At 37.3% G+C, this 12804-nt stretch overlaps 1 protein-coding gene across 1 annotated transcript in view; it reads left to right on the forward strand.

The window, feature by feature from the left end:
- STK31 (serine/threonine kinase 31) overlaps positions 1-10135 on the forward strand; it is a 32894-nt gene extending 22759 nt beyond the window's left edge. The window contains 6 exon segments of the mRNA XM_027896630.1: positions 1178-1299; positions 2301-2417; positions 2892-3021; positions 6117-6211; positions 9941-9990; positions 9993-10135. Coding sequence (XP_027752431.1) covers positions 1178-1299; positions 2301-2417; positions 2892-3021; positions 6117-6211; positions 9941-9990; positions 9993-10135 — 657 coding nt within the window.
- Positions 10136-12804: the final 2669 nt, after the last annotated feature.

Genomic DNA, 12804 nt, shown 5'->3' on the forward strand with positions numbered 1-12804 from the left:
CTGCAAGTGCTTCCTTCAGAGGTAATGTACAGACTTTTGGCATGGGTTGGTAAAGCACTGGTAGATAGGCCAAGAAAGAAATTTTCATTTATCTTCTTAATCACTTTGACTTTTGATATGCAGTTTTTCTCTTGCAATTTAAGTTCTACCTCCTTTAAAAAAGAAATAAGTGAGCAATCATGTAAAGGAAATGTTTCTTTGAAGTGTTTCCCTTCTCTTTATTTTAAATACATACTCCTTTTCCTCTCTCTCTGAGTCCAAATTAATCTACTGTAGCATCTGTGAGAATATATACAATAGGAAATGGGTCGAAAAGGAAATTTTCAGAGCCTGTAGGACTCCAATATACAACTCCAGGCTTTTGGGAGCAAGACTGTTTGAACCTGAACTGTTAAAGTGTGTGTTTGTTTGTTTTAGCTCCATTAAGATTAAAAAAATAAAATACTTTCACAGTATTTAGTGGAATACACAAGCTTGTTGGGTAAATAAACCAGATGGGGTTTGCAGGTTTTTGTTATGACTGGTATCTTGCATGTTAAATATGGGACCGTATTTTTAATTCTGCTTCCCAGTGTAATATCTCTTCTTCTGCAGATATGAACAGCAAAACTTTGCTAAAAATAACAGTCAGTGTAATTATAAGCTGATCTTACTGATTTTTCTCTGACACCTTCTGCACCTTATATCTTGAAGCAAAGTTATTTCTGACTTTTATGAAAGCACTTATGGTTTCCTGCTGAAGTCTTTAACCTTATTTCACACTTGATAAACTGTGAAATAGATCCCAGGATGTGTCTTTATCTCAGGCTGTAGCATATAGGAATGGAAATCTCATGTACCACTGTGTGGGCAGCACACATTGATTTTTTTGACAAGAAACTCAATGGGAGGGTTTGGATTCTTCTTCTTTGGTTTCATTTCTGATAAAAAGAAAAATGAGATTAGGAAAATAAAGCCCAGTCAAGGCAAGAACCAACTTTATTTTTGCCTAGTGAATCTTAACTCGGTTAATTCTAGACATTGTTATTTTACTCAAGCATGAGGTGAGATCTGACACAAGTCCTGATTAGATTTCCAGTAGTGCTAACTCTTTGCATTTCTTACTTGTTTTTGCTGTCTGCTTGTTGCCTTCTTATTTTCAGTTGGAAGGCTGATTGTTTCTTTCTGCTCTTTGAAGTGTTGTAACCTGATGTTAGAAGCATTTTCTGATTTAGAGCAAGTGGTTGGCAGTGCAGATTAAATTCTCAAAAAGGTTGAGTTGGCTGTTTCTGAAGAACTGGATATAGAATTAGATGTAACGTCTAATCATGCCAGCTCTGTCGTGACTTTTATATATTTTACATATCTTTGGTTTCAGTTTAAAACTTTCCTTAATGTATCAGACAAGATATTTGGTGCAAGGCAGCTTTTTTTTGTTTTTCTTTTTTTGTGGAAATGTGATAGAAAGCTGCTTGGGTTACTCCCCAGGGACAAAAGAATGTATTTTCCAGGCAACAGGCAGGAAAGACAGATTTTGTTACAAGAACTTAGCTGTATGTACAGCTGGCCTAAACAAGAAATACTGGGAGAGCTAGTTCTTCCCTCTCTATATGCAGAGAAGCTTTCTTTGAGCCTTACCAAGTTTTGGTGCTTGTGCTGAAAATAGAGGTGAAAATTCCGATTAAAATGATGGGATTGCCTCTCTGGGTGAATGTGTGTGGATAAACTTACTTTTTCCAGTCTTAAGAGATGAACAGTTTTTCATCACTTTCATTTTGCATGGGGTAAGTGTTCTTGCCTCACTGATAATCTTTGTCTGTGATGGTGCTAGCCTTTTTCTCAGTTATTTATATTTTCTGATAAACATTTCCTCCATTCTCTTTTTCTGATGCTGAGATACTTTCATTGTCTAAGTTACATCTGTCCTCTGATGTAGCATCATACTAACAACAAACCAGTAGTTTAATCTGCTTGTGATTGCTCTTGGCAATAGAACCAGTGACTCTCGCTGGTTGCATGTTCTAATGTTCCATATCTATTTGACTGTGGTATCCTCAAACAGAATTCTTTTGTAGCACGTGGAATGTGAAATTGGACTTCTATGTAGAAGTGCTAATCAATTTTATTCTATTGAAACTCTTGGATGAACTCTTAGACTTGCTAATTTCCCTTTTAAAACCTCCATAAGAAGAGAGAGAAAAATCTGATAAATTGTTTCCCATTAACAGTGGAACTTCTCAGTAAAGGTTGTACATCTTAAATGTTGGTATGTATAAATGAGGAATGACTATCAATATTTAATCTCCCTCTATGTAATTCAGTCATGAAGCAGAGAAAGGAATAATTATAAATACTTACAATAAAGTTATGAATGAAGTTCATCATGAGCAAAGTATGATCACCGTCATACGAAACAGATACTTTGCCGGTGCTGAGGTATGTTTATGCCTTATCTATTTCTATGACACAGATCTCTGCAGGTAACCCTTTCTAACATAATTTCTTTTTGATAAGTGCTTCTATCTTTTTATGAGAAAATTCTAGGGGTATATTGATGATGAGAGGTAGGTTGGGATAAAGCTTAAGATTTCCACTGCTACATTACCTTAGCCAATGCTTCATTTCAGTTAAATACAAAGATACTTCCTTAAAAAATAAAGCAGTGGAAGCTGGAATCTCTGGATTCATGACAAATCAGTAGAATGTAACTTAAGGTGACTGAGCTCGAAGTAGAATGTTGGTTTTCTGAAAGATTGTTAGTGTACTGAAAACGAAACACAGTCAACTCCCTCTTCTGTGGGGAAAGAAGACCCTGAAAAGCTAAATTTGAATAGGCTCCAGGCAGTTGGACTAAAGCATATCAAAATAGAAAGCTTTAACTTTTCCTGATTTTTGTCTTTTCTTCCTAGTCCAAAACATCAGGCAGAGGAATGACTGAATAGAAGACCTGATATTAACAACTTATTATCAGTTAAGAAAATTGTGAAAAGCTTAAAGGCCCAAATAAGGGGGAAGCTGGTTGAAAAGAACAACTTTGAGGAAGTATGAAAATGTTAGTGTGTTGGTATTTTTGTCTGTTGTTTTTCAGATTGGTTTAGAAACATTAATTTAGTCTATTCCAAGTAAGTGGTAACTACTTGGATATACAGTTGGGTTCACAGCATGATAAGTTTTGTCCAACTCTTTTTACTGTTCTGGTTGTGTATTACTTTAACTTTGTTGCTAATGTGTATGCCTCCTCTTTTGTGACAGAAGTCAATGTCCCAGTTTTCAGGGTTTCCCACTACCCCTCAGAGAAGTTTAAAGAATGTAAATATTTCTTCATCTTCACTGGTAATATTCACGTCAACTTCACTGCTGTTTGTTTGATCGTGCATTAATTATTTTGATGATGCTTAAGGGAAAAAGGAACCTGCATGTGTGCCTCAAAGATTGTAAAGGGGCAGTAAGGTCCCAAGAGGGATTTAAAAGGAGATACACTAATGAAACCTATTGGGAAAAAGATTCTTGAATAATGAGGCAACATGAAAAATGTGCCTGTTTATGAGAGAAAAAAGTCAATGAATTATAGAACCTGGTGTTGCTCGTAGATGAATGATGTTGCTATTATGGTTATTGGTGATCAGCTAATTAAATGAAAAAAACCCAGCCTTTTGATTTGGGAAACAAGTTGGCAAAGGGCTACAAACATTTGGTGTGTCACATAAATGAGGGGAACACCTTTCTCAGTGATTAGGTTTTAGGGGATCCTCTTGGGTTTCCAGGAAGGAGACTGAGGAAAATATGTGTTTGAGAATATGTTCAGTTTCTGAATTGTGATACAGAAGCTGGTTTTTAATCCTGATATAGTAGGTTACTGTTGCTTGGTATGATAGCAGAGTCAGAATTATACACAAACTTTGCTATTCCTAATCCTGATGATTACAATGAATTTGAAATGACATCAAAAAACTTCCTCTTCCACTTAACATAAAATTAAATTCCAACTGTTGTAGATGGGGAACCTTACAAATTTTGGACAGCTGAATTTTCTGAAAGGTCAGACTCATTACAGATGATGTAATTGTGAAAATTACAAGAGCTGAGGAAGACTGTCCTTCTCTTTAGTCCTTCCTGCAGGTATGGGCTGTGCTGAAAGAAGCAGCTTGCATGATAGAACAGGAAAGTTTCACCCATTGTTCACAGTCTGGGTCCAGTGTGTGCCTTCTCTGTAAAGGTGTCAGTAATGCTCAGGGCTCGCACTTTCTGCGTGATCACAAGCGGAGCTGGTAACTGATGTGTTACCAAGGACTCCTGGCAATCTGCAAACTAGTCTTCTCCAGTCTGTCTATAGCTGGTGCTGGCTGCTGTCATGGAAGAGAATAGAAACTTGGTGTATAGCTCTTATTTTGGCAGCAGACAATTCCAAAATATACTGGAAACAAGGTGTGGGGAAGCAATTAGTTCCAGGTTAAGAGCAGAAAGGCAGAGAAGAAAAAATAGGAAAGCTGGAAGAAATAAAGTTCTTCAAAATAGTGCTTCAAAATGTCTTTATATATTTGTAAATTTTTTTTCTTACCTGAGAGGTTTTGCAATTTGTATTCTTTGTTACCTTATGAGCTTTAATAGTTTCTTAGTGGGTGGTATGCTAGGGAGGAGAAAGCAGCCTACTTTCCTTCATTAGGTGGTATGTTGGACAGCATCTCATCCGTGTCCTTATTGTTTTCTGGCACTCTATTGCTGCCTCCCCAGCTCAGGCTGGCAGTGCCATGTGTTCTAAATGGGAAAAGTTCAAAGATCCCAAACTTGAAAAGCCACAAGCTACCCAGCAAGTGCTTATGTTCCCGTGCAGTGATTTTGCACGAGCAGTTAATATATTGGAACCGGTTCATTGAGTATCAGGTGGAGCTCCAGGTATATGGGGAGCTTCCTGGGAAATACTGGCAGTTCTTTCATCTGCACAGGTTCAGCTTCAGTAATGCCTTCTCTGCTGCAGCATTTTAAAAACACTTCCTAATAGTGCAAGTTGATAGGTAGCCACTGTCAGCTACCTGGGTTGAGAAGATGAAGCTGATTCATATAAAAGTCACTCTTCATTATGCTTTATTCCCACTTTAGGAAGCTGTTGCTTAAAATGAAGTCATTTTTCTACTCAGATGAGTAAGCAATGAAATAGATGAGCTAAAGTGTAGCTTGAAGTCATAGATGTTTATAATTTATTAACATTGTAAGATTTAGTTAGAACACTTCTATTACCATTATCAGATCTTCATCTGTTCTAAACAGTTTTGTAAGTAGAAGTGAGGGCAAAAAAAAAAAAAAAAGTAAAAAACCTCACCCCAAACCAAACAGAAACCCCCAAGAAATAAAGGCTGAAACAAATGATTGACTCTGCTTGAAGAGACTATCTGGGATGCAGCACAATTGGCATTCTGAAGGCTCATCCGAATTTGCCAGCTGAATTTCAAATTGCCCCACATGTAACTATTCTTCAGCTCAGCCTTGGTCTTGTATCACCTTTGATGGATAATTCTAGCTCAAGTGTTAGTATTACGTTCAGCAGTTGCCAGTTTCACGTTAGGCATCTGAAATTGTGTTCTCCTTCATTAAGCAGCAGAGACACTTCAAAAATGGAGACAGTGATTTTTCCGAGTTCTCTGCTGATCTGTGTCCCGAGAGCCCAGCAATGACAAAACACATGCTTCCTTTTGCTGTCTATGTAATTGTTCAGAGGGGAGGGATTTTCAGCTTAACCTGCTGGCAGTGTCTGGAAAGTGCTGTACTCAAACATGTTTCTGTGCGATAGTGAAGACTGGGGGGATTATTCTTGGTTTGTGGGTACAGAGTTCACATTTGTCTGTTGGAGTGCACTTACCCCTCAACGTTTCTTAAAGAGGATTATTTAATTAAACACATAACTTGGCCATGTACTTTTGAGTCATATTTTTAAATGTCTATTTCTTCTGACCCCTAAAAGTTTCTTCTGATACTATTTTTTCCCCTCTTATTTCTGTGTAAGGGAAACTTGAGCACCTTGCATGTTTTACCCTAGTTTAAAATTAGAAAACAGTCTTTGCCTGCCATTTTATTGTATTAATCCATTTTCATTTGAAACCTGGTGAATCTCCTTGACTGATGTTTGATTTTCCTAACTAAAGGGGAAAAACCCACCAGTGTTATTAGAGCTTTGCATTCAAAACCAGGAGTTTGGCATATAAGAAGATGGAACACCTGAGGTAGATGCGGTTGCCATGGTATGTCAATTGTCAGACAAGGAAGATAACACTGCTCTTGCTTAGAAGTTGCTGATCAAATTTTAAAGTCAAATATTTCATTTTAAGTGCTGGGTTGAGAAATGTTCTTAATTGACTATTTGCATAATTCTGGATAGAATGCACAAATAAAATGATGACTGAGAAGGTCGAAAGCCCCAGAGTTTTCTTAATATTTAACTCAGACCTCAGAAGGAGCAACTTCTTCACCATTAATTGAATGACACAATATACAGACTTGGGGAATAAGTCATTGAGATTCAGCCTCAAAGGAGGTGTTTTAATTAGAAATCTATTTTTTTACTGAAGTGAGAAAGCTGACTTTGTTCATCTGTCTTACTGCATAATGACTGCACATTGCTTGAGCATTAATAAAAACACCAAATTCCATTTTAATCACTTAAATGCAGTTGAAAAACTGTACTGTGCCCTCTATTCTTTGGGCTGAGTTTCTTTTTTGTAAAACAAGTTTTCCTATACCTCCGAAACAAATCCACAGATATAAGTGAACCCTGTATGATACAAATATGTGTCACTGTTTTCATTCTTTCTACTCTCAATACTGTTATTCTCTGTCTACCTTATGCCAGCAACTATTTCCCCCCTTAACTCTGTTTTCAGATCCTTTTTTTTTTGAAGCTTATCCAGTGCCCCAGTGACTATTTGAGATTAAGATCTGTGCACCTTCATGCTTTACAACTTGGCTCTCCAACTCTGAAGTTGATCTTTCACAAACTTATCTTTCTCTTGGTTAAGCACCCAATTTTATATCCTCATCTCTGTGCATCCTTTACTTGAGTGCTTGCATTTCCTTGGGTTTATTATCTTGTGTAACTGCCATTCTCATAATCTTTCAGTCTTCTGGCCAGGAATTAAGACCAAATAATAAATCCCTCTTTCTTGGTAACTTGTGTATTGATGATTTGCCAGCTTTACAGAGATGACTGTTTAAGATGGAGTTGAATTACTGGAGTTGTGTTCATTATGAGCTTAGTGTAACCTGGTTACTGTCTTTAGGTTAAGAAACTGTCATGATACAGTACCAGACTAACACAGCTATAATGGCTCCAGTGTCCTGGCAGGGTAGTTTGTGTATCAATGTATAACACAGCACTGCAAATAATCTTGCTTTATTAGATGACTCCTCTACAGTATGTCTTTTAACAACTTCACTTTGACAATGTTCTGAAAACATTACTGATAATGCACAGGACTGTCTACCAAATCCTTCTGCAAAATTGTCTCCAATGGGACACTACTATGGAAAATAGAAAAATAAAACATGCAGCATTTGAGCAGGGAGGTGATCCTGTAAATGCGTATCTTGTAGCTCATTACCGTTGCCTGATTTTTTTTTTTTATTAAAAATTAGGTGAATCTCATGAAACACACAATACTATAGGAAAGAAGATTTGGTACTTCATTATTGAACATTAGGGCCAGCTAGGGGGTCTTAAATGTATTTCATGAAATTTGTACAGAGCCATCTGCCCAGTGCAGCATTCAGGATTAAGCATAATAATCCTTAGATACTAAAACTCCCCAACTTTCTTTCATGTTTAAGGGAAACTTAACTGTTCAAGGAATTAGGAAAGATTTCTTGGGACATTAAAACTAGTTGATTCACTTCTCTTTTCCATAAAATTTGTGTTATGATAATGCTTTACAAACAAAGTCTGAAGGAGACAAATCAAAGTTTAAATGGTTGGTTTCAGGGTATTATATTTCTGTGTTCTTCTGTAGAGAAAACAGCTGCTTTTGTTTCAAGAACAATTAATTTAGCTGGTATTGTTTTTAGCAGGAATGAATTAAGAAGAGCAAATTTCTTTTTTTTATTTTCCCCCGATGAAGCAGCATTGGATTTTTACTTTATTTTTAAGGATTCATCCTGCATGCATGTGCATGCACGTGCCTCACCACTAAAGCCCACCAGTAAGCAATCTGTGTTGCCTGCAGTGCTCAGAAATACAGATGAGGGTTTTACTAAGAAATGTAGTACTAATAAATATCTTTCAGCTGTTTCTTGGGGAATCTTTTAGACCTCTGGCTGTTAATCCTTGTCCCAGTTCTTGGGGAAAATCTATTTTGCTTTAAAGTGCTTTATCTATAATCAGCTTATTCAGAATTAATCTCCATGCCCATCTGCAGGCTCTTGACAGACCATAATTTCCCTTCCATCTCAATCTCGTGCCCAGAGGAATTCCACGCTTGCAACCAGTAAAATTTTTATTGTTTTCAACAAATGCAAAACTGCCACAGGAAAATAACATAAAGCTTTAAAACAGGGATATTAATGGTAGGTAACTGTTGAGGAAAGGCAATGTTTAGTGAAAAGGTCTTGCAGCCACTCAGTTAACTATGTCAGCCTTCAATGTTAAGTGTGTTTCAGCATCCAGCTTTGTGTATTAAAATAAAAAAAAAGGAAGTAAGATCAAACAAAATGAAATGGAGTAAACAAGATGAAATGTTGTCCTACGGCAGTATTCCTTGTGGAATCAATTTTCAGTTTCCTCAGTGTAAGAAGGTGATATTTATTGTTGATAGACATTTGACAGTATCTCAAAATGCAAATACACAAGTACAAAGCTTTTCAAGCTCTTCAAGTGCTCAGATTTTCCTCACTTTGTTTTATAGAGGAAGTATGTGGTCATGGTTCACTCCTGTATTTCATTGCACATCCCCTTAACTAGAGATTTTCTTTTGAGTATTTAAAATGTTTTACAGATATTGAACAACCCTTTATGCCTGCAAGATTAACAGTTTTCAGATCCCATCTTTTAGCCCAGATTTCAGATTATTTGGGGAGTGACTAGTTCTCCAGAGTCACTCTGATAGTTAGTGAAAGAATTAGCAATTGCTTGTTTCTGTCTTCAAGTTTTTGACTAGTTGTGTACATTCCTTTGCATCACAGTGATTCTTCTGTCTGGATGAAAGAGGGATAGGTGAGAGGTGTACAGGTGTCTTATGCCTTGCTGTTAATATTGACCCTGATCAGAGGAGTTGCTGGCTTGGAGACTGTGAACAAGCAAGCCTTCCTATGGAAAAATTCTGGTCCTGTTGAGGTTTAGTAATCTAGATGTCTAGATCAGAATTTGAGATTGTCTTTTTTGTAGTCCCTTTGTCCAAATCCAGTGTGTTCTCTTTCTTCCTCAACAGCTCGTGCTTACGCGTATGTGTAGCAGGTGTGGATTTGTGTTGTGTCTATGGAGTCTAGTGATGTTAATGTGCTAAGTATTTAGGCGTGTAATCCCTTCTGATAAATCCAAAGAGTGTACTTCACTAAGTGTAAGTGATGGGTAAATAGCAGAATAGCTGCTGTTGACCTAGAGCCCAGTACTTTGGTTTTCTTTTCCCCCTATGCTCCCATAGAGAGATGAAACAATATGACAAAAATTAAAAGATGAAGTTATAGAGGGTGAATGGCATCTGTTTTGTTTCTTCTCAGTAGAAAGACCGGTTTGAACATTTCTGTAATTTATAGTGGTTCAGTGAATTTATAATTCAAAATTTCAAAACCTCATGCTTTCTGTGAAATCTACTGGCACCAGCTTGACAGACCTAGTGTTGAACATTTGATTGTATTTTGTTGCTAATGAGCATTATGACTGTCAGTGCTGCTGAAGCACTTAGAAGATATGTTCATCAAATGCTTGGGTTTAATTTGAAATCGAGTTTGTTTTGCTCACTGATTAAATCCTTCTCCCTCTATGGGATGATAAAGTTAAATCTCTTCTCTGGAATTTGTTCTGCTGGAACAGACTGATCCTGAGCAGGTGCTGAGGAATGATTGCTTCCTTGTAGTTGATGCAATTCCAGTTTCACTGCAACCAGGTGAAGAGTATGAGCCATGTGAAAAACATGATTATGAGAAAACAGATGAGCAAAAAAGAAAAGTGCTTAATTGAGGAGAACGGAGCAAACTCTGCTTAACAGATGAGAAACTTTTCCATCAGGAGTTTGATTGAGACTTCTGGTTTAGTTTGATTTTGAAATCATTGGCCTGATCTGAAATCTCAAAATATAAAAGGTTAGGTAGGTGCAATCATGTTTTGTGATTATACAGTCTTCACTATGTTTTCTTTTAAGTACATTTTATTCTAATTAAGTGTTTGGGGAAATAAGTATGATGTTAGTGATTGTATTCTTAGTTTGTCATCCTTTTTCTCTATGTAGGCTTTAAATTTACAGAGATTAGTCTTGTTAGATGCCAGAGATCTTTAAGATGAAGCTTTAGTGAATTGGTTTTTATCCAGTTTTCTATCCCTCTTTATGTTCTGATTCCAGTTAACATATTCTTCTTAAAGATGCTCTAGGGTATTTTTTTGCTGGAGTTTTGTTGTTATTGCATAGTCAAGTTGTTCCCACAGCAACTACCTTCAGGACTTAAGGGAAAAAAAACAGTGTACTGCTTTGCGAACTGGTGAAAGAAATGGTGAGCACCCTTCCTCTTTTATGTCTTTCTGCCTTTGAAAAATGGAATTGGCTTTCTAGACAGCAGTCATCCTTCTAGGTGCTACTTTGCAGTGCTGATGCCAGTCAAAATACTATACACACACATTAACAAAGACTGCTGCTTATTTGCTCAGCATCACTAAGTGTATATATCATCTGTTCTTAAATGTTGCTGGCAGTAGCTATAAAGGTGTGATTTTCATCAGGTTTGTTTGCCTCCAACATTTTGTTGTTGTTGCTATTGAAAGAGTTTTGTCAGCTCTTAAACAACAATTTCTTGTAAAGATAATCATTATGAAGGTTTACAATGCTCCTCAGAAAGAAACAGGTCAGAATGCACAGTGTTGCTGTAGCAGTATATTCAGCCTCTGGGTGCTGCTCTTGGACAGCGCTGGTGGCAGACTAGGATTTTGCAGAGGAGTTACTGAAGCTGCTTGTTGTCAGATGGAGAATATAAAAATGTGATATAGGCAAGCAGCAGCACCAGGGGAACTGGGGAGTCCTCAGGTACAATAATACAGTTCACAGTGGGTAAAAGACACCACCTTGGCAGACTCACCTCTGATGTTAGGCTTGGTTTTCTATCTTTGAACAAATTAGATTTCTGCTATGGAATAGCATGTAAGATGTTCCATCCTCTTTTAATTAAATATAATTATTTTTTGAGTTTTATTGTGTGTATAATGCTAATAAAAACTTTGTTAAAAGTATTTTTATATAGAACTTTTAGTTAATATTTTCATTTCAGAAGTCACACAGGAATAATACCTTGTCAGTGAATATGAACATTTTAAAAGTTTTGTGGAATGCTTTCAAAATACTGATTTCAGTCCTTCACTATTAATAAAATGTTAACTTTAATTTTAATTAATGTTAAACACTGAAGAAAGGTTAGAAGACTAACCTGAGGGTTTGTATCATGCTGTGTAACATATGTTAGAATAAATTTTTGCCCAGTTTTCCTGCTCCAGAGTCTGTGTAACCTAGAGTGTACTTAAATCCCCGAATTGTTAACCTTCTTGGTTTTTCTGAAACCAGAATTCTCTGTGTATGCTTGATTAAAAAAAAAAAAATAAATTGCAGACCCTTCAAAATCTCTTCACAGCTGTAAGTAATATGAAGCCTTTTGTTATGTATGAACCTTTTCCATTTAAATTAAATGCTGATTACAGTTTTAGTGTCACTAGTTCTGTTTGTTTCTACTTTGACATTTTCTATGGTAATTTTGTCGCTCTGGCTTTCTTTTCATTTCTTACTTGCCAGAGGCCCTAAGAAAATAGGTTGGTTGAGGGTCATGTTACCAAAGCTGAATACTAATCTGTGGTAATGGACTGCCTGCTGTGTAGTTCAAGACACATCTCCTTCAACTGCATCTCTTCTGGCTAGAAGGTGGGTACTTGGAGGATAGAGAGGGGAGGTGGAAATGATCATGTAGGAACCATCTGCCTCCTTTCTCACTTGCTGCTTTTTCTAAGAAGCCCGAAGAAAACTTGCCTCACTCTTCCTTGGTATCAGCATTCTGCAGCTTTGAGCAGTGTCCTTGTAGAGACCAGGATGGTGATGGTGGGGGCCTGTCAGGTGGGAAGCAAGGCATTGTGTTGCTGTCATGGGCCCCAGACACGTTTTCTTATGGCCTTTAATGGCAAACCAGCAATTCCAGCTCCAAGGGCTGACAACTTTCTTTCACGAGGACTGTTACCTTCATTACTTGTTTTTAGATTTGTGTTCTCTCTGCACTCACCTTGGTGTTCACCAGTTGTGACTTGGTATCAGTCTTGGCTTTTGCTCACGATGTCATACCCAGATTGGCTACTATCATTGCCTTCTAGGCTGTAGATCTGGTAACAAAGTCACCTAAGAGGAAATGCTCTCTTCAGGCACCTGCAAGCACTTCCTCTGCCTCTACCTAACCTAGCCTGCAGACCTGGTATAAGGCTGGTTTTCTTTGGGAAAAGGAGATCTTTCAGCAGATTGGGAGAACATCAACATTTCTTATCTCCATGGTTTGGGTGGAGGTGGGGGAACTGCTCTTCTAGCTCTGAATGCTGCATCTCTGGTCAGTTTTGGAGACTCCTGCTGTTCTGCTCACTGCCTCTTAATCTTCATGCTTATGCTAACATCC

This window comes from Empidonax traillii, unplaced genomic scaffold (assembly GCF_003031625.1).
Source record: "Empidonax traillii isolate 1590-97213 ecotype Southwest subspecies unplaced genomic scaffold, ASM303162v1 scaffold17:size2698205, whole genome shotgun sequence".
Lineage (NCBI taxonomy): Eukaryota > Metazoa > Chordata > Aves > Passeriformes > Tyrannidae > Empidonax > Empidonax traillii.